Below are 22246 nucleotides of genomic sequence, written 5' to 3'. Positions count from 1 at the left end.
ATTTCTCAGGACCTAAAATCTGAAGACAAGATTTTCTAAGCAAGGGCCAGTTCCTCAAAGCCGTTCTTGGGGGAACTGGGAGGTGAGGAAAAGGCTGGTGTAAGGATGGCCACCTCCAGCTGCCCAACACCTCTGCCAGTGGGGAGGGACAGGGACACAAAGAATGGGTAGGAAGAATTTTAAAGTTTTTAGGCTGCTTATAAAAGGCTGCACCGTTGAGGAGAGTAAAGCTAAAATCCATGTCTTTTGGAGTTTTTAATCCTACCTTTAACAGACTGGAGGCTGTACTCGGTACAAGTGCCTGCATTTCTCACTGCACCCCTCTGTACCTGACCTCAGTTGAGTGCCTAACCCTGAGATTATCATGTCTGATGGAATGGTCTCTGCTGCAGTGGTGCCCTCAGCCAGGCATGCTGACCTGGTAGCATAACACCTGTCATTCACTATCAGTCAAAATAAAGCTCTAAACTCACAGTTGTTTTTAAAGACCAACTTCTTTAATGATACATACCAGTGTTATACTAAGCTTATAAAATAAAGTTGTCTGCATGTAAATACAAGAGAAACATTAAGAAATCAATAGTGATCAGGACAGGGATTTCAATTCCTGTACAAATTTAGAAACTCAAGAGAAGATAAATTAACATACATGGCTGTGACAATATGAACATAGGTGTAGTCAACGTGATCCTTTTATTGAAAAAAGAGGGCAGATCAAAGATTAAGATATTAACAGGAGATCCAGTCTTAAATGGGATGTGAAAAAGCAAACACCACACGTGGCTACTGAGGCATTTTTCTCAAGTATTGGATTCTTTGGGCAAGTTTGGAACACGGATGATTCCCACTCTCACGATACGGAAATGGAGGTATTGACAGCCTTACCCCAGTACCTCGACATACAACTGGGATAGGACATCCCACTTGTAGTTTGGGAGGGGCTGAAGAGGGCTACAGGTTGTGAGCACATGAAATACAGGGTTTTAAGAGCCTGTTTAGCAGTAGTGAAACTTTTGGTTTTCAACTGTGTCTTCCTAAAACGTCACAGGAGTTGCCAACCATGTTGTTCCCCATGTATTGCTTCACAGCTTTATTTCTGCAGTTACAAGCAATTCAAAACTACTGTATGGTCGAGGGCAAGCCTCTGAACTTCTTATCAAAGAGGATCTGTCCATCTTCCCACAAGACAAACAGTATTGCACTTCAAGGTTATATTAACTGAGTTACAGAATCTCTTTAAGGACTGAAGCATTACTTACGCACATCCATGGCGCTTATGTGGCTGCTTAAAGATAAGCAAGAGAAATTAATTTTAAATTAATACTGCAGGGTACTGTGAAGATGACAAAGCATAGGCCCTCTGTGTACTTAGATTTCTAACGCTTAAAAGGTTCTTCCACGACAAGGCTGGTTGGGCAGAGCAGCCCCAGCCCTGACCGTGCCCTCTTCTGGACTCAGTGGTCCAGGATCCGCAGGTTGCCAGATACAATTTTGTTCTCTAGTAGAGCTCCGGCTGGGATGTCAATCCTGTCACCATGGTTTGCAATGATGATGACTGTTCCCTGGGGAGACAGAAAAGAAAACAAGGGTTCAGAAACCTGTTACCTGTTGATGTGGAAGGAGGGCACAGGTTGTCTGGAGGAGCAGTCAAGTGTCAGCTGTACCCCAGCCAGAGCCTGAATGCATTTAATTGTATTGTTTCTGCATACACATTTGGGGGTCTTTTGGCCCCAGAACAAAGGTTTTAAACAAGCATTACTGGAACTTCTCTGATTACCACGGCCTACAAGCAGAACTGGTAACTTAGTTAAAGACATGGTTGCTCTAAGGGCTCTTGTCTGCTTGCTATGAAGTGGAAAAATGTTTCCCCCACGCTGGGTGTGTCCCAGGAAGGCTCCTGTTCCAGCTGAACAGCAAATGTGGGAACAGAAGGACAGCTCAGAGCCCACAGCCTGAGCCTGTGCCAGATGATGCAGCACCACCTTCCACCCTGGCAGCTGCCAAACTGCCCTAGAGAACTGCAGGTGCTGCCAGGACTGGCAAGATCCTAAGGAAGAATTTGAGAGAAACAAACTTGCTCAGCTCCAACATTTAGTAGTAAATCAAGAACCCCAAAGCAATGCAAAAGGGCCTGAAAAGGGGTGGGAAGGCCAGCCTGGGAAGGGAGTTGGGACTGAGCCAAAGGACAGAGGTGGCAGCAGTGTTTGACCTGAGATGTGACGTCTGTGGTGCTTTCAAGGTTCATAAATAAACCTCCTCTCAGCCTGAGCCTGCATGGAGCAACAGCTCTGGCAGCAACATCCTGCACTCCATCACAAGGGGCACTGTCCAGCCATGGCCTCTGCCATCTTTGGGCCAGTTATCCAACTCCAAGGAGTGCTCCTATGGACTCTGTACAGACAGTGCCTCAAGATCAATTGCCAAGGAGCAGAGATCAGTCGTGTTTATTGCAGCAGCATCACCATTGCACACTCACCTTTAATGAAACATTCTTCCCAAATGTAACATCACCTGAAACTGTGAGATGATCCAGCTCCAGCATATCTGGAATACTTTCAAACCTCCGCAGGTAATCTTGAACCTTTTGGAAAGAGAAAATAAAAGAAACAGCATTAAAGCTGTCTGTGGATTAAGACAAGCATGGGAGGAGCCTCTTGAATACTCTTCAGGAACCTTCCTATAACCTACATCTGCATCAATACAGAAGTTGCTACTTTGTAATTGTGATTTTTTTAGAAACATTGATGAGGAACAGTAGGGGGGCTGCCCACCAGGGCTGGGCAAGCTCCGGGGAGCAGCTGAGGGCTGCAGGAGCACCCAACGTGCACAGCAAATATCTGTATTTCCACAGCCTTCACAAAGAGCAAAAGGGAAGGCCCAGGTGGGCGGAGGTAGATAAAGTAAACCTCACTCTTCACTCATTGCTTACTCAGAGCTGAACACCAGGTGTTTACCTTTGTGAAGGAGCTTCCCAGTTTGACAAGAGGCACTGTTGGGAATTCGCGCTTCTCGCTCATCGTTAGAGACCCCGCATTAAGGCTGTACAAATTGGACATCACGAGCAAGAGATCTGAGGTGGTCTTCACAGGCAGGAAACGACTACGAGGTACGTTTATCCCCAGAGAGTTCTCAAAACTCTTGATAGCAGCTCCAACTGCGGTCTCCAGCTGGATAACATTCAAGCCTCCATCCAGAGTCTGGAAGATAAAACTCACATGAACACATGGAGCAGGTCCTGGCACCCAGAACTGGAGCCCAGCGTCCCCAGTTTGGCTCTGTGAGGCAGCAGTGCCTGTTACCCACCCAGAAACTAAAAGTCTCTTCGGGTCGGTGTCCTCTAAACCCTTGCCAGCTGATTACCTTTGGGTTAACAATGATCTCCATGTCAATGGCGTTCTTCTCTTGCAGCCTTTTAATTGCAGACAGAGCTATCCACAAATTGTTGGTATTGAATATTTTGAATTTCGACACAGACTTGAATTCATCCACGTGTGCTTTAGGGACCTGAGCTATCTCCACCAGCCTCAGCTTGTTCTCATACTGCGTCAGCGTGCCACCCTGCAAGGGGCAAGTGAGAGGGTTTAAGTCCTGTTCATGAGAAGCCAGAGAAATCCTCCCCTCAACACAGGCAGATGCACTGGTCTGTTGGCATTTGAAGTTGAACCCCAGAGAAAACAATTTCTTGTTTTTAGTAACCAGCTACCAGGTTACTAATTATAGAGCATGTGTAAAGTACAGTCAGGACTGTCCAAAAATCATATTTCAGCACTCCAAGACAGTTAATTCCTTTAACAAAGGTTGTTAAGAGTATTTTGCAAATGCTGCTGTTGTCAAAAATCACCCTCAGCAGTACTTTGTTAGATGATGGAAAAAGCTAAATTAAATCTAAGTATTCTTACAGTGCATTGCAGTGCTTTTACAGGGCTAAGTCAGAGCTTTCCAAATGAAAACAGAGAAAATCCAAATCCTCATTCTCACATACAAAAGAAGAGAGGCAGAGCACAGTAGAAGGACAAATCACTGCCAACTACAAATATTTGATACACATCATAAAACTGAGAAATGCCACTCCTAGACTTGGTATGAAGCCAGGGGCTAGGGCAGGAGCAGATGGGCAGCTGTTGCCACACGGAGCTGTGCAATGCAGGGTTGGGAAGTGGCTCAGACAGTTTTCTGTGAGACACAACTGCTGCAAACCAGCCCTCAATGCTGTTTTCAAGCTTCCACCTTCAAGCTTCTGCCCCCAGTGTATGTGACAGTTTGGAGAAGGTGCAGAGGTTGTGACCTGCACCCTGCACAAATTTCTCATGTTTCCAGGCCAGCCCAGACTATCCTCATCTGCTGCTGTCCAGAGCACAGATCAAATCTGTTCCATGAATTACAACTTCCTAAACTTGCTGATTTTGTGCATCTCAAATTAGATCTGAGCTGATGTGTTAAATGGTGCCTAAAATAGCTATGAGGAGACTGGGTGTATGCCTGAATCCATGGATTCAGAGGAGGCTGGAGATGGCCACCAACACACTCAGACTCTCACCCATCTTCCTTTACCTTCACATCCGCCCGGGTTTTGTTTGTGACTTCCATGACAAATTCACAGCGTTTTCCATTGGGTGGGTTCATGAGGTGGTTTAGAATGTAAAGGTCCACAGTGGCACCCAAATTATCTATATTGGACACAAAAATATATTCCTTCCCCTCTGCAATGAGGTTGTCCAGCAGCCCAGAGTTGTAGAAACTGGCGTAGATGTCTCCGTGGCCTGGAGGGTACCAGCACTCCGTGTTCTCTCCTGAGTAAGAGACATCCTTGGCTATTGGCAGCAGAGTTTCCTTGTTAATTCTGGGATACCTGTGAGAACAGTGCGTCTTGTTACATCCTCACCAGTGTCAGACTAGCATAAAATAAAAATATTACAGTTAAGGTGCAGCTCCATGGGCTTCTGGAGGTGTGCTTTTCCTGAGTATTCTGAACTGAAAGACCATCCCACGTTCTGAGCTGTCACTGAGAAGCTACAGAATGAAATCTACTCAAGGATGTAAAGGCACAGTTCTCAGGCCACACTTCAAACCAGCTTTTCTCCGACAAGCAGGTCCAGAGCATATCAAACACCCCTCTGACCCCAAGAGCTACCTGGACTAGAGTTTGTTCTTCATAAAGAACCATGGTCTGTCTCCCTCCAGAGCCCAAGGATACTAACAGCAAATTCAGGAATCAAGGGGCCAGCAGCCAGTACACCACAATGTACATTTCTTAGAAACTGGGGCCCACACACCCCCTCTCCCCAGTTTTAATACATTGCCTGGGACTCAGTCCAACCCCCTGATGTTTCAGTCTCAGCACGAGGCCCAAAAGAGACTGAACACAGGTACAAAAGACACCATTGCTACCCCAGCACTTCAAACTCAAATCCACCCCATTTGGGCTATGGAGAAACAAGCTGCTTCCTTCTACCCCAAGTGGAGAAGTCTTTTGATACCTGCTTTGATTAAAAGTATATATCTTCACACGGCTGTGACTGTATTTCTGCAGGATTTTCTTTGTGTCATCATCTGTGTTGAAGGAATTCATGAGAACCAGAGGAACATCGGTGTTGTAGGATTTGTTTAAATGCTGAGATGGGAAATAAATGGTAAATTCAGCATTTATTATTAGCTTTAACCCCTGACACCTGAGATTTTGGGAGAAAGAAACTAGGTGAAACAGACTGGAAACTATGAATGCATGAGAAAAAAAAAAGCGATGCACTTATGCTACAAAAAGAATAATAAATCAGGTAAAGGAAAATACATTCTTGTTAGCTGTAAAGATAAGACCCACACTAATTAATGTATCTTTAATTAGTGAATCTTTGTTTTTAAACCTGCATTGAGGGCTAAAATTTGAAACCACAATGCCACAAAATGATCACTTTGAGTTTTAGCTACTGTTGATTACAAATGGCATGTTTTCCATCAAATCATTGCAGTCTGTCAAGGTGACATTTGCACACTGTCTCTGCACAGGAAGCACTTGCACATTTTCATAGCAGACAGATGGACAACTGTATCAAGAGCACATAATAAATGAAATGTCACCATGTTACTTATTTGGGAATCTATAGCATGGAGCTGAAATACAGAAGAGCATTTCCACATGCACAACAAAGGCAAAACAAAAAATCAGAGATCACAGCAGTTCTACTGAAAATAGAAGGGGCAGGGGGAAAAGAGAAAGACCCCTGAGTGAATTTTAAGCTTCATGTATCAGCTCACTCTCCTCTGCTGGAGCATTTGGGGTCATTACACTTTGGTGGAGTCAGAGACTTCCACAGTGATGCTTTGGAGAAAGGGCTGCAGCAGCTGGATGTAAATTTGAGTTTGCCATAGAACCATCTAACACACATGGGAGAGCCACTCCCCATCACACTGAGGCAAAAACTGTTGGCACTCCAAAAACCAGGGAGCAGGCACACCCCACCTCCTACTCTAATAACTGACTTCCTTATCCGCTCTAAGAGGAATATTCAGCATTATAAACATAAGCCAAAATGTCCTCTCCCAACACCAGCAGCTGTTCTTTTCTTTTGCTCTTCTTTCTTCAGAGGAAAATGCCAACAATCTCTTCCAGAGCAAGAGTTTAAATGCATGAAGGAACTTGGAGCTGCTGTGAAAAGCTTTGTTCTAACGCACATAAAAAATCCCTTTTTGAAAAGATAAACTTGCAGCTGGAGGAGTCGGAAACAAGCCCAGGAGTTATCCAGGCCAGACAAGCTCTACAGTGTGACTGCTTGTGTTCCTGGACACGATCCCCCTGTCCAGGCTGGTGTGCACAGCCTGGATCACACTTGTGCTAACATGTGTGAGGGGCACAGAGTTCAGTCACTGACTGCGCCGTCCCTTTCGTGTCTGTTCTTCCCAACGGAATTCTCTGCTTCACCCCAGCACCAGACCTCGCCTCCCTCTCCTCTTTCTTTTGGCAAGCCTCCACTTGATCCCTCTTAACAAGCCATGCAGGAGAAACTCAGTGTGAGCTGCCTCCTCCAACGCAGCAAGCAAAGCTCATCAAACATTACCTCGATCTGCTGCACTGTCAGGTCCAGGAAGGTGTTCTCGTTCCGCACCCCGATGAGGCTCTTGGGCCCTTTGCAGCCCATGCTTGTGCCCAAGCCACCATTGAGCTTCACCACCACCAGCTTGTTCAAGACGGAAGCAATGTTATCAGGCAGGCCTCTGGCCTTGATCTTCTCATAGGGCTGGATCTGGGAAAACAAACAAACAAACAAAACAACCCCCAAACCCAGCAGTCAGACATTTGGAAAGAAACTGCTTTCTCTAAAATCTTTCAAAACTCACAATCTGCTGAAAAAACCCACATTAATTCACATGCCTTATGCCACTAAAGAACATCTGCAAAGTGAGTCTACAGTAACTGTTTTGTTATGATACAAATAATCTGGTTTGTTACTATAATAACCTCTTTTCTCAAGAGGTTCTACAGACTTTGTGACACCAGGCACCGTTAGCTTCATTCAGATGAGAAGTCAGGCCAGTTACACCACTTGTCACAATCCTGTTCCTGCCCTGCAGAAGGGCAGGGGGTTTCCTTGGGGACCATCTAACTCACTGCCCCATAGGATGGCCCCTCTCCCCCTCCAGTCAGGCTACAATTTAAGAACCAGCCTCTACATGCAAGGCATATAACTTTCCTTCCCTGAACAGCTTAAACTCATAGATTTTTTTATTTTTAATTTTTTACCCTCTGAGGTTGTCAAAGGCAACATTCTTGGGAAAATGTTGGTTCTTTAACTCAGTCTACACTGATTCTTATTCCAGCCACTACTCTGATACAATTCATTTCTCCTGACAGCATGATACAGAGTGGAAGAGAGTTCCTAGTTCTTATTCTGCTTTTTGCAGAATGTTTTCATCCAGCTCATTAACAGACCTTACAGGAAGTCTTCTACCTCATTGACAGGTGTTTCCTACAGGTTTAAGAACAGAGTCTGGGCTACATCTGGGGCTTGTGATAAAGAGCAAAATCGGGCTCATAAGGACAGTATGCCTCACATTAGGTACTGTTGCCCCCTTACTAAAAGCACCTAAGCCAAAGAAATAATGGTAACAATGCCTCAGTAAGAATCATGCCAAAACTGTTAGACCAGAATCAATACAATTATCTTTTAGCCGGCCCTTCTAGAGACTTTCTTTTGAAGAAAAGCCCTGGCGTTCCAGTGCTGTAGCATTTTAACAGCTAGAACATTATTTTAATTCTGATAAGGGCTGCGTAAGATCCACAGTGGTTTCCTAAAACCAAATACATACAGAGTAGTTTTCAGAGCTGTGTTTGCTTTGGGCAAAGGCTGGGGTTCAAATGGAAATTCACACTGCCCTGGAGCAGAGTCATATTTCTCACTGGGATAGGCAGGGGCAGAGAGGACGGCTTGCGCAATTCCAGCATTCCAGGACACCATGGGCAGCACATCAGGGCAGATCCCTCACAGTAGGGAAACTCTGCCCATGGGACCTGGAAAGCCTAGAGGATGCATTGCAAGAAAAGATAACTCCAGGTGGAGGTCTCATGGCTGGGACAGAAACAGCACCACAATCACTGTCATTTCATGAGGACACAGGCAGGAGCTTCCTTCCTAACTGCCAAGAACTTCTCAGGAACAGTAGTGCACAAAAAGTGGACTCTTGCTGTGCTTTGTCAACAGCAGAGATTATGTTCAGGCCGAAATACCCTGGAAAACAACTGCTCTTCTCATTAACAATGAGATGATAAATCCTGGGTTTAAATGTCTTGGAGGTGCATCAGGAAGCTCAATGAACACCCTGCTACCAGCAGGACATACAGAGACTTACGCTCAGATTTACTGCTTCCCATCCACTCCAAGGTCAGGAACACCCTGCATTAGACTTGTACATGGATTAAAAACATCTCATCTCAAGCTTTAGCTGGGTGGGATGTGAGTCACATCCATGATGGTCTGACACTGTCTGAACATCCAAAAAAATTATCTCAACTTTCAAGTCTCACAATGTTCTTCTTGCATCACTCACAAAAAGCAGAAAGTCTGACACTCAGTTCAGGGCCACACTGCCTCAAAAATCATTTGCTTTTGCTAAAGTGCCAACTACCTTTTGATGCTTTCACTATCATGCTTGAAACCAGCTTTTGCAGGATGTTCAGAGTAGAATTCCTGAAGAAGGTAACAGTTCCATCAAGGACTCAGTTCACTGGATGTTGCACCAGTTACAACACAAAATTTATGACTCAGCCTCACTAAATGTTTCAATTTCTTCTGGCACAGGCATTGGAAACATCAACTTGGCAATAAAGCCCTGAATCTTGAAGGGTCTTTAATTCAGAGAATAACAAATGTCAAAAAGTCAAGTTCCAGCAGGAACATTGCAGCACCAGGACTGCTGGATGCCAGTGCTATCAATCCAGCACTTCCAGCCATGTGCAGCCACTAAATACCTCATCACCTACAAGCCTATACACAACTGGAGAAGTGCTCCACGGCAATAAAAATCAATTCTTGCTCTAAGGGTTTGGAACTGTGTGCTTGACAAGTAAGTGATGATGGGGAAATTCTTCAGGAAAAACCAAGGGCAGGAATGCCATGCCTTACAGATGCATGGCTGCGGTGTTACTCGCTTGAGACACATCTGGCAGCCCTGGTTTGGGACTGCTCTAAGATGACACACACAGCTTCTTTTGTTTTGTAGCCAATGTCACAGAAGTGAATTCTTGGAACAGCCTGGATGAGGCAATGTTGGGAGTTTGACTAACAGATTCCAGCAGCCTACTCCTACTGCAAGGAGGCTTGCAAGAGTTTGTCAGAGACAGACAAAATGAACATCAGGGCTGTCATCGTGGGCAGACCGGAAAGGAGGATGCCCCTATTAGTGAATATGTACTTACAGTTTGAGGAAACATTTACTCACACCAAGGGACACTTCTAGAAATAGCACCACATTAAGAGGTCTCTGCCCTCATGAGACCCCACCTGCAGTGCTGCACCCAGATCTGGAGTCCTCAGCACAGGAAATCTGTGGACCTGTTAGAGCAGTGCACAGGAGAGCCACAAAGGTGATCAGAGAGAGAGAGAACAGCCCTCCTGTGAGGTCAGGGTGAGGAGAGCTGGGGGTGGTCAGCCTGGAGAAGAGGAGGCTTTGGGACAACTTACTGCAGCCTTCCAGCACCTAGAGAGGGCTTACAGAGAAAGAGAGACTCCTTACACAGGCTCATATGGATAGGAGAAGGGGAATAGTTTCCAACTACAAGAAGCAATATTTATATCAGAACTTAGGAAGAAGTTCTTTACTGTGAGGGTGGTAAAGCAGAGGAACAGGTCAGCCAGAGAAGCTATGGCTACCCCATCCCTGGAGGTGTTCAAGGCCAAGTTCAGTAGGGCTTGGAGCAGTCTGGTCTAGTGGAAGACGTCCCTGTGCTGGGCAGGGGTGTGGAACAAGATAATTTTTAAGATCCCTTCCAAACCATTCCATGATTCTATGAACCCTTAAAACTTTGTTTCCAAAGTTGAAGATTAAGAAAATATTTAGGTTTTAAATAAGGGCATAACATTCATTCTTTTCCTTCATGATATAGCTCACTGAGGTGACAACCTGAGCTGCAGACAAGAATCCAACCTCTGGGGAAGAAAAAAAAAACAAAGGCTCTAATAGACAAGCTCCTTTCACACTCACATTGCTTCAGATGCTCTCTTTACATCCCAGATGAGGTTCTGCATTGCTGTTCTGAAGTTAACTTGATCACTGCAGTTCTCTCAGAGGCCTCCTAGCAGGACTTTGCTATTGCTTCCAATTCAAACAAACAGATGGCTGTAATCTACATCGAGGGGATTAAGTTACACTTGCCATGTCCACATTCTTTACCTCCTCTCCCTGTTAACTGGCACTCTCAGTGAACTTTCTTCTCTGGAGACTGTAACAGTAATGGGTCCTAACTATGCGAGCTATCACTGTAAGCCTTTGGACATATGAAAGCAAAGCATCTGGAAGGAAAAAACAAGTCAGAGGTTTACCAATATAGTGTGAAATGGGTTCAATCTTCTGTTACTGTCATCAGTATAAGGTGTTACACTGAAAACATGGAGGTCAGGGATGAAATCTCCCATTGCAGAGAAAACAGGAATACTACAAAGCAATAATTTCTGTTTCAATTTACTGAGAGGAGACTTTACTTGTATTCAGGAAGAAGCAGAAGCTACATTCAGAGAACAGATACAACAGATAACACACTAGATGGCCTACAGAAGTCTCATCAGAAATTCTGCTTCTGCACAGCACTGTCCTTTGGCACTGGGCAAAAGCCTGAAACACTCTTCCCCACCTAAAAGACAAAGCCATATATCCCATAAACTATTCAAGTATGACAGTAGCTCTCTAGCCACAGAGAGCAGGCACAGACTTCCCCAAGCATTGTCCTGGGGAGGGCTGTGAGAAGATCAGAGAAAAGAATGAGAAACAATTCTCATCTCCACTTGCTGCACCTGTTGTTGTGCACATGTGGAATGTGTTATGGAGACTGTTTACCAAAGGGTGGTTTCTTAATTGGACACTGGATGGTGTTTGGATTGATTGACCCATTAGGTCAAAGCTGTATGGGACTGTCTGTAAGGGTTAGGAGCTTCTTAATAAGTATAGTATAAGACAGAACAATAAAGCAATTGGTCAGCCTTGTGCAGTCATAGAGTCAATGCTAATTATTACCCCTTCGTGGAGTCACACGACATTCATGAACTTTTTTAAGCTGCTAAATAAATAAAAAAGCAACAAACCCACACTTTGGCAGATTATTTGTTTGCCTCTGTTTACAGATACACATGTATGTCTGTGTGTTTATACACACAGAGGCACATACATACCTCAACATATGCCTTCTGCTCTACTAGGGATCAGCTGAAGATTAGACTTGCCAGAATTCCCAGCAGCAAAGCAATTCTCCAAAACAATCACAGGCAAATAAATTCACACTGCAAAGAATTTGGTGCTTTCTAGGCCATGATCCTTGCAGTGTGAAATTGTCCAAGCAGCCAAGCATCCCACCACCTCATAAAACAAGATCATCCCTACAGGCATTTATAAATCACTTGCAATTATAAATCACTTGCAAGATTACCAGCAAACACTTCTTCTATACACCAACCCCTGTGCTGTTGTAACAAGAGCAGGAGGAAAACATGCTCTGAGGTTTTATAGCTGGGAAAAGAAAACTCAATTGGAACTGAAGCGCTCAAACAAAATATGTGTTCACAGATGGATACCCATCTCAGAGAACTCAGTACTGCAGCCCTTCAAAAGTTATCCCTCTTTAGCCCTTCTAAAAGCTCATAGTCTTCTTACCCATACCAGCTAGACCAGTAATTCTGAAATTCTGGTCTTTATGAAATCATCTTTTACTTAATTCCATATTTCATACTCCTCAGTAAAGAACAATTTGGGAGAAGGTCCCTTGGAATGTGTCTTATGAGGAACACTTTTCATTTTCCACAGTATCTCCCTGACATGACTGATGGATTAAAAAGGAGGGAGTGGATACAGCAGGGAGAGATAGAAATCTTACGGTCAGCAAAAAGGAGAAAAAAAAAAAAGAAATTTAACTTTGCTCTCAGTTTTCATAAGCACTCAAACCCACTTCTTGTCAGATCAGGAAATCCAAGAATCCCTAAAGAAAGGGGCATTTACTACGAAGTGAAGAAGGTATGGAAGGAAGTTTGTTAGCAGATATTTTGCTCTAGCTCTCTTCTGTGGTACTTATCAACAAGCATGATTACTTGATTTAGAGTTCATGCTAGGAAGTAAAATTTCATTTCCTGTCATGCATGCATCTCATCAGACCAGAAGTCACCTGATTTTGCAGGTCACTGATTTTGCCTTTCTCTCTCTTATCAAAAGTTGCTACATAGCATAGGGACACATTTGAGAATGAGCAGTACAGGCCTTAAGGAAATAGAAGAGATACTCTAATTCTGCCCTTCTCACTCAGCCTGCTGTGACCTTAAGTTAGCTCTTGTTTAGCAGCTTGCCGTGCTTGGGAATACCCCATGCCTGGGCATATGCCCCCAGCCTATTTCAGAGCCTTACCACAACCTCCAGTTTGACATCTGCTCCAGATGTCCTATCTGGGTACTTTCAGACCTTTACTGAACTTTAAGTTTTTCCACTGAAGGTGTGCAAAACTTGTAAAACAGACAACAGCTCTACCTCTCCACAAAGCACCCATTCACTCACATCAAACTTCTGTAATTTAATCCCTTCTCTTGGCTCAGGGAACAGTTTATTCCTTTGATTGTCCTAACTCCCTTCTGACATACTTAAAAGACCTATCATCCCCCCAGAGTCTCAGCCCCCCTACACTGAAAGAAATCCCATTTTCTTCAGCCTTCCTTGTAAGTCATCTTATCTAGAAGTCCAATTTCCCACCCTGGCCTCTTCATTGAGGGCAGACTTCTCTCTCCAAAGCAACACTTCATTCACTGTGACAGTACAGAAAAGAGAGACATCACATGTTTTTGAAGTTAAAAGAAAACACTCAACCTTGGAAAAACCCTAGACTTGCTCTAAAACAGCATCATTCTTCACTGCTTTATAGAGCAGCCCTGCATCTGTTCTGGAAGTAACTGGACAGCCTGCCTTTCATGGGGAACAGAGCCTCGATTGAGGCACACAGAGAGCCTCAGAGAAACCTCAGGCCTGGGAGCACACAGAGCTCCTGCAATATGCCAAGATCACTAGGCTGGGAAAAGCAAGAATTTGTAGCACAACTACACCATTCGTTACACAAGAGTCAAAGGACAGCCTAAGGCCACTGATGAATCAGTAAAATGAGGTTAGGTTTAATAGGAAGTATTTATTTCAGTACTAAACAGTGCTGAAAAAATACATAGTGCTTTTTCAGCAGCAGCTCAAATTACAGGTTATAAGTTACAACAACATAGACATTAGAAAATCAGGCTCCAAAACCCCCTACAGTCAACTCCTTGTTCCAGATCCCTCACTTCTGCTGAGTTGCTGCAGGTTACAGAAGTTGCTAAATGAGCTCTATTACCCAGCCCACTTGCCATATGTCCCTTTCAAATTATTAAACATAAAGGATTGCTGGAAACAGTCTCATCTGAGATGTGCAACCCTCTTCTACGGGCAGGAGGGAAATGGGAACAACAAATGTCCTCCCTACTTCCCCTCTAACACAGGTTTCCTCCAGAGAAGGCACCAAATGGTGAGGTGGCATCAGTCCCATTTTGCTCCCCTGCTCCCAGAGCAGCTAACAAAATAATACCAAAGAACTTGACACATATGGAAGCAGAACCTGATGTTCAGGAAGACATACAACATATGTCAACAAATAATTATTTCTCAGTTAGAACCCAAAGTGTTGTCCTACATGGTTTTATAGAACCACATCAGACAGACCCATTCAATGGTGAATACATCATTTGCCTTAAGTAGCAATTATCAGTTTTATTTTCCTTACACACTGTCACATAATCACAACTTACAGAGTCTTCTGGAGGTCTCTGAATCTTTCCCCAGTCCACAGATGGTCCCTTTTCTTGTAGAAATCTATGAAATAGCTTCTTAAATCCTTCCAGGTCCTTTTTAGTGTGCTACAAAGAAGAAATGCATTAGTTAATGCTGGCATTCAATGCACACCTACACAATCACAGAAACATTTCTACAAATTGATGTACAGTCTATTCACTAGAGTAATTTCATTAGCACTCAAGTAGACATGCTAAACTTTAGGTAAAATTCCAGAAGTTACCAAAAGCTCATTTTCACTAAAACTCAGAGTACAAAACCAACTTGGATACACAACAAGTCTTTTGTCAAAATCACAACCATTACAATTTGGCCCAACATTTAAGATAAGAGCTTTACTCTCCCTCCCTTTCTGTAATCCGTTGAAGATTACACAGAACCTTTAATAACCAAAGATGATTAAACACTTAATAACTCTGTCACCCAGCCTAGAGGGAACCGAAAGTCTCCTACTGACATTGTATCCTGGCTACTCTTCCACACAGGATCAGAGCACATCCTAAAAATAAAGACCTGGAAATCTGTGATTTACCTCCTTTCTGAGATTTGTCTCAATGTCCTGCATCCCATTTCTCATGCTCTGAGCAGCGTCCGCTCCGTGCTCCTTACCTCTATCTCATTTGAGTGTGCGGTCGCAAGGATCTTATCAAGTTCTACTTTCATTGAATACTCCAGCTCCTGCCGAATGACTTCCTGAAACTGTGAGGAGCCAGCTTGAGACATTGCTTGGCTGAAATCTTGAATAAAAATAAAATAAAATTATTTTTAAAAAACCCCAAACTAACTTATTTAGACTACAAACAGCCTTCAATTTTCTTTAAAAAGACTGATAAACTCAAAACCCAGTCTTGTTTTATCACTGTGCCAGCATTCCAGGAATCTAAAGTTTTTGTTCCTTGTTACTCAGGGAACAGATCTTAAACTGGGCGAAACAATAATGACCCTTCTTTCGAAACTCAAAAGTACCCCAAAGGACCAATGGTCCATCTCAAGAAGTATCCAAAAATCTGCAGCATTGCACTTTTTCACTAGATAAGTCACATCCTACAACATCAACACACTTTAGCAAGTAGAAGTGTGAAAAATAAGAATTTTCTTACTGAAAAGTTATGTAGAATACTGTGACTGAAGGTATCCCTCTGCTCCACAAGCAAATATAAATGTAAGCTTTAATTATTTACACAGTGCACTTTCACAGGATCTTCTGTTTGTTCCAGTAAACATTCCCTTACTTTGTCATGAGTATTTTCACACTACAGCATGCATTTCAGTTACTAAGCAACCTAGAAAATTGGGCTGTCTATCACTTCAGCATTTGTTTTGTTTTTGAGAGTGATAAACTCCACAAATGTGAGAAAGAGTAAATACACAAATATTCTATAAAGTCCACCCTGCAGAAAGAACCAAGAGAGAACCCGACTTTATTTTCCAACAGAAAGTATTGGAAGTGAGTGTATTCTCAAAAGACATTCTGAGTATGTTCTCTAAAGACCTCAGTTAATTTAATTTCTGCCAAATCCCTTGAGCGATCACTTCCCTGTAACACAGAGAGTGATGTATTGCCAAATATAGCTGGATTTTAGAAACACCCTGAATACTAGTGCAAAAAAGGGACAGGAGGGAACTTCACAAGTGAACAGAGCGACACTGACTGAAAACGTTGTTAGAAGAGGAACCTGCATTTAAAGTCTACTTATTGAGAACATGCATTAAAAGGCTCTTCTATTGAGAATGTCTAAGAAAGCCAAAAATGGTTCATTTTAATGCAATTTTGATTTTATTTTATTTTTCTAAGCAAAGTATTCCACAGCCTCAGCCTCAGTGACAGTATCTAATCCTTGCTTTGAAGCCCACAGAAGCCATTTTCCTGACTGCACTGTTTTGCAGGTAGGGGAGGGAGAAAAAAAAAAAAAAAAAAAAGACAGACAAGTGCTGCAGTGCACATAGTATGTATGGTGCAACAGGGGAAAACACCAGCTCAAGATGAACAGTACACTGAACAATAGGTCCTTTTTTTAATCAAATGCTTCATTTAGTAGTAAAAGCAGGTAAGAGTTGAAAGCCTGTCAGGCATATCTTTCCGGGTCAAATGTGTGAAAACACAGGCAGCTCTCCAGCAGGAAGCACTTTTTCCTACAGAAAAACAAGGAGGTCTGTACCAGCTTCATGCTTAATACCAAACTGCTACTAGTACTCCCTTCATTCCCTCCCTTCGGGGTGATGCACACCGAAACCACTGCCAGGAGATGCTTTCACATGTTTCCAATCCTCCCTGCAACATGTTACAATACACCACTTCTGCTACAACAACAACAACCGTGGCCATTTCTCATTTCTGGCCGGCCTGTAAAACATCTGAACCTCACAGTGTGGTGCAACACATCTCGGAAGGAACTCTGCAAATCCAAGTCTCAGCAGAGACCTTCAGTCGTGCCACGGAACACACTGGGGGCTGAGGGAGGCACAGCCAGCCTCCCCGGGCTGCCATGTAAGTAGGAAAAGCTTGTTCTGCTCACATTAACCAAAAGACTTGTGTCTACCAGAAAAAAGATCTTAGAGACTAAGCAACATCACAAACAAATAGAGATACAAAGGCACCATAAAAGTAAATATATGTCAATGTCCTAGTTTAGGAGTCTTTTTTTTTTCTGGAATATTCTAAGTTCTTCACAAACCGAATGAACAAACGCTAAACACGTTTGATCAACATCCTCACAGGAAAGCAAAGACCTGATGCTTTTTCCAATACCAGGCATCAGGCAGGCTGGATGGGACAGCTCTTACTGAACCCCAGCCTGCCAAAGCTGCCACTGCCATACCCTTCATCAGCACTGAGGGATATTTAGGCTTTGCATTTAACATTTATCAACTATTGCGACCCCTCAGCCTCATCGAGACCCAGTGTGTCAGGACACAGCTGCTCAGTCAGAGCATTGCTAGTGCTGTTAGCCCAATTATTATTATGACAGGGAAAGAGAGAGGAAGGATATGGCAGGAGTCCATAAAAACACGTGCTTGCCCTGTATAAGAAAAGTGTCATTCTGCATAGGTAAGAATGTGAATACTGTAACTAAGAGCAAAAAGAAAAATGGCAAGCAACAGCTCTTCTACTCTTAACATGCCACTGTGAGGCAGAGGCTTTGAGCATTTATCTTGGAAATGACCACCAGGACTTGGGCTGCACTCTGTAAAGGCTCCCCAAAGCAGTACTGGTGCATGGTATGAGTGAATGTGGTTCTCGTTGTTCCTGCTGCCCCTCAGAGCTTTTGGGAAGGAGCTGGTATTCACACATCTCAGCCCACAGCTGGCAGAAAGACAACTGCATTCCTTTAACACAAACTACAGTTGAATTTAACAGCCTGGGTGAAGACTGATTTCCCTTTACACCCAGCAGCAACAAGGAAGTTGAAAGGCCAGTGCAACTGCATATCTGAAAGCAGTTCTTCCCTGCAGGTAACTAAAATTTCCTAAGGCCATAATGAAAAGTAGTTACTGTGCCCTTTAATAATCAGATGGAGGCTGGGGTGCTGGATAATCGCAGGAAGAGATTTCCAAGGATACACGTGGCCATAAAAGTCCCAAATAATGTTAAAAAGAAATGCCTCTTCCAAACTATTTCGCAATCAATGCCTCATATTTCAGCCCAAGCCCACTTTTATGAAACCAGTGTTCTTGAACACTCATCAGACGTAAGAAAAGGGTGGGATAAGGTAGTGGAAGACTCTTGGGGGACCTGCCCACACAGGAAATGAGCACAGACCAGAAGAGCATGACTAAATAGCTGAGACTTCGGAGAACGCTGGGCTTTGCAAAAACAGCCACACAGGATATCTCCTGTTAATGTATTTGGTAGAAAGTGTTCCCCCAAGCAGCAGAGACAGGACGGCACTTCAGTCAAGTTCATGGTGGTGTTTGATGCCTGGAGAATTTTACTCCAACCCACTGTTATTTCTAGCAGGCTTTTGTGCTCTGCTCTGACTGCTAACCTGGCCCCTGCCCTCACAGCACAAGCTACAGCACACTGAAGAGTACTGGCAGATTTACGATGCCTAATTTTATAACTGACATGTGAAAAAACAAATCATGGTATATCAGAGCAAGCTAATAGAAAGGAGGACTTTGTACACTACCAGAAACAATACAAAGGGGCAGATCTCCTCAGGAAAACTACACAAAAACAGAACAGTGGTCAGCTTTTACTGAGGGGCTTGCATATATTTCCTTTCTGCTGTCCTTCCTCTTATTCTACATTAAAAGCAAAGAAAATGTTAAGATTGATTAATTTTGTTCATTAATCCACTCAGAAGAGAACTTCACTGCCTTGGTACTATGTGTACAAGGAGGCAGCATAGGAGGGAGTTGTTGGACAAGCCAAGCAAGAACCTCTCTCATGAAAAAGTAGGGAATCTCTTGGGCTGAGGGTTACGAATTGTGATTACTTTTGCAATCCAAGTAAGTATACAGAAAGACCTACAGCAGAAAATTATTAAGGTCTCCCTGGAGCCAGAGTAATGCATAAAAACCAAGAAGGGTGGCCAGTAAGTTACAACACTCAGCTAAACTTTAAATGCTCTACCCTTGAACTCTGTGCTCAGGGTACAGAGTGAATGCCTTAACTTCCAATGATTCCACTTAAAGTTCAAGGCAATTTTTATCTCTGGCAGGGATAAAAGTCTGTCTCTTTAAATACCCACACTATAATGTGCAATGCTAACAAACACTACTTTGAATTTTAGAACTGAACATACCCACTCAGCCTCTAGAAACATTTTCCTACTACTACAGGCAAAATTTGCCAACACATGCTGGACTGAAGCATACGTGAAGTGAAACCTTTACGCCCTGACTCTTCTTGACAGATGAGCACATTAGCCTGAGCTAATTCAGAAATTTGCAACCCAGGAAGCTGCTCCTGCCAGCTGAACACACCAAGAATTTAGGTGTTACAGTCAGACACAGCTGAATTTCCCAGTTTAGCAGACAATCCTCATGCTAAAAATATCACTTGACATGACAACATGTTTTAGTACTATTGGTCTGACAAAAGAGTATCTAAACAGTGGATGGTTTTGGGGGTTTTCTTTTAAGGCTTTCAGGATTGTCAAATCTCTGGTAATATTTTAAAAACCAATTATGATCATTACATAGGTTTCTACAGCTTTCTGTTTCAGAAATAACAGCACTTCTATGCAAGATGGCTACCTTCAGCAGTAGTCTGAGATAAGCCAATTCCATTTTAAAAGAACAATTAGCAATATATTTTCCTAATCAACTTCACGAGGGCTTATCTTGAGAACTTTCAGAACAGCCGGTTGAACAACGTGCTGGCAACACTTTTCCTCCTCCAGCTGCCTGCTTTCTGCCCAGGTGTCACAGGGCATTTGTAGACAGGTGATGCCTTCACACAGCAAGCACTGTCCAGCCCTGGACATCCACTATGTGATGGACAGTGATTTCCCAGAGCCTGCCAAGGCCCTCAGTTGCCTGCAACACCCAAGTCTGTATAGCAAGCGACCTACTCGTGCTCCTTCTGCAGGCAGCATTCCATTTGTTGACAGGCCTGCGTGGATTTATATTAAGGAACCCTATAGGTACGTATTTCACTACAAAAAAAAAGCACACCCGCACCACGAGGAATATAGGAAAATAGGGAAAGAAAACTGCAACGGCAATGCACCAAAGTAATTTTTCTTCCCAAAATGACCTCTTGCGGGCTGGTTCCCTGTTTCACAGGGAATCCGAAACTCAGACCACGTACACACAAACACTCATACATGCGGAGAGGAGTAAAGGAGAGAGCCGGAGCCTACCGGGATCAAAAAACACCAAAAACACACTCAAGCCTCAGGGGAAAAAAAAAAAAAAAAAAAGGGAAACGAAAGAAAAAAGAGAAAAAAAGCGAAGACGTTCAACCTCGGCATCCATCCTCCCACAACTTTACCAGACGGCTCAGCGGACAGGGGAGATTTGTGCTGGCGAGGTCCCGCAGGATCCCCCAGCCCCTGGCCACTCACAGCCCTGGCCGCAGCCCCGCCGCCCGGTCCCGCCGTGCGCCCGCACAGCCGAACCGAACCGAGCCGGGCCGGCCCCGCCGCGGGATCACGGACAGGGCTCCGGGGCAGCCCGGGCACATCGCAGCCCGGCGGCTGCCCCCGAGCCAGCGGGAGCGCGGACCCAAAGCACAGCGCAGCCCCGCGTACGCACGGCGGAGGGGCCGAGAAAAACACAGCGCGTCAGCTTACCTTTCAGGAGAGCCGACATTTTCGCGCTTTAATAAATAAACAAGCACTAGGGTCAACACGGAGAGCCCCGCTCGGGGGGTTCCACCCCGCGGCGGGCAGCGAAGGGCCGGAGCGCGGCTGCCGCCCCTGCGGAGGCTGCGGCGGGAGAGGCGGCGACCCCGGCCTCGCTGGGAGCTCCCGCCCGCCCGCCGCACTGCCCCTCCGCCGAGCAGTCCCTCCCGGGCCGGCGGGCGGGCGGCGAACCCCGAGCAATTTAAATTTCATCAATGGAAGAGGCGGACCCGCCGCGCCCCGGGTTTCACCACCCCCGACCCTCCCCTCCCCTCCCCGCCGGGCCGGGCCGCCCACCTCCCCAGGGAGCTCCCGGCGCGGCTCCTCCCCGCTCCGGGACGCGATGGGACGGGACAGGCCGGGCCGGGCCGGGCCGGCGCGGCCGCCCCGCGCTCCGCCCGCCCAGCACGGCCTGGCGGCCGGGGGCGGCCCCGCCCCGCCCCACCGCCGCCCCGGGCCGGGCCGCGCCGCGGGGCCCCCCCCGCCCGAGCCGGGCGGTGCCGGCGGCGGCCGCGCCGAACCCACCTCGTCCTGCGGCACCGCGGGCGGGGGGCGGGGACCCGCGTGCAGCGCGCGCCCCCGCCCACCCCCTCCCCCCGCGGCGGGGGCGGGGCCCGCGCCCATCCCGGCGGGCCCCTCGCGCGCGCCGCCGCCGCCGCCGCCGCCGCCGGAAGTGGGCGGGGCCCGGGAGCCCCCCTCACCCCCCCCGGCCCCGAGCGGCGGTCGCGGGACGCGGAGCGGGAGCGGCGGCCGGAGGGACGTGGGGCCAGCGGAGCGTCCGGGGCACGGCCCCTGGTAGCGGCGGCCGGGCGCGCTGCAGCCGCTGAAAAGGGGCTCGGGGGCTGTAGCCAGGTGGGACTCGGCCTCTTCTCATCCTGCCGCTGTCCGCCCGGGAGAGGACGTGGCCTCGAGCTGCGCCAGAGGAGGTTTAGGTTGGCCAGTGAAAAGAATTTCTACAGAGACAGGGTGGTTTGACATTGGAATGGGCTGCCCGGGAGGCGGTGGTGTCGCCGTCCCTGGAGGTGGCACTCGGTGGCACGGCCTGGCTGACCCGGTGCTCGGTCATAGGCTGGACACGATGGTCCCAGAGAATCCCAGAGAATCAGGTTTCCCAACCCGACTAATTCTCTGATTCTGTTAAGTATTTCTGATTTGTGAGTTAAAGCATCTCCACCCATGGCTTTTCACCCCGGGTTCATGGCCACATTCAGGCCCGGGCAGGTGCCAGAGGCCAAGCGTTGCTCCTCAGCTAGGCTGTGATTTCTCTCTTTGTCAACTATTTTCCCTATTTTTTCCTGCAGACACTTCCTAGCAGTGCCTGGTCTTCCCTGTGCACTGTGGCGACACGCAGTTATGGTAGAAACCCCAGTCACCCTGCCTGCCATAAATACCCCCCCCAGACC

At 45.8% G+C, this 22246-nt stretch overlaps 1 protein-coding gene across 3 annotated transcripts; it reads right to left on the bottom strand.

The window, feature by feature from the left end:
- Positions 1-475: 475 nt before the first annotated feature.
- UGP2 (UDP-glucose pyrophosphorylase 2) lies at positions 476-21443 on the bottom strand. Of its 3 annotated transcripts, none has more exons than XM_030235695.2 (10): positions 21369-21443; positions 15160-15287; positions 14508-14615; positions 7053-7238; positions 5478-5611; positions 4552-4849; positions 3361-3558; positions 2955-3197; positions 2477-2581; positions 476-1562 (listed from the first exon to the last, which is right to left on the bottom strand). In XM_030235695.2, exons 2-10 carry the CDS (start codon positions 15271-15273, stop codon positions 1455-1457), a joined length of 1494 nt encoding a protein of 497 aa, XP_030091555.1. In that variant the 5' UTR covers positions 15274-15287; positions 21369-21443; the 3' UTR covers positions 476-1454. The 3 variants fall into 3 exon arrangements, with proteins under 3 accessions (XP_030091555.1, XP_030091554.1, XP_009094464.2); XM_030235694.2 differs by lacking the exon at positions 21369-21443 and adding an exon at positions 21141-21268; XM_009096216.4 differs by lacking the exon at positions 21369-21443 and adding an exon at positions 20793-20950.
- Between the last annotated feature and the right edge of the window lie 803 nt (positions 21444-22246).

The sequence above is a fragment of the Serinus canaria genome, chromosome 3, assembly GCF_022539315.1.
Source record: "Serinus canaria isolate serCan28SL12 chromosome 3, serCan2020, whole genome shotgun sequence".
Lineage (NCBI taxonomy): Eukaryota > Metazoa > Chordata > Aves > Passeriformes > Fringillidae > Serinus > Serinus canaria.
This window is presented reverse-complemented; position numbering and strand designations above follow the sequence as displayed.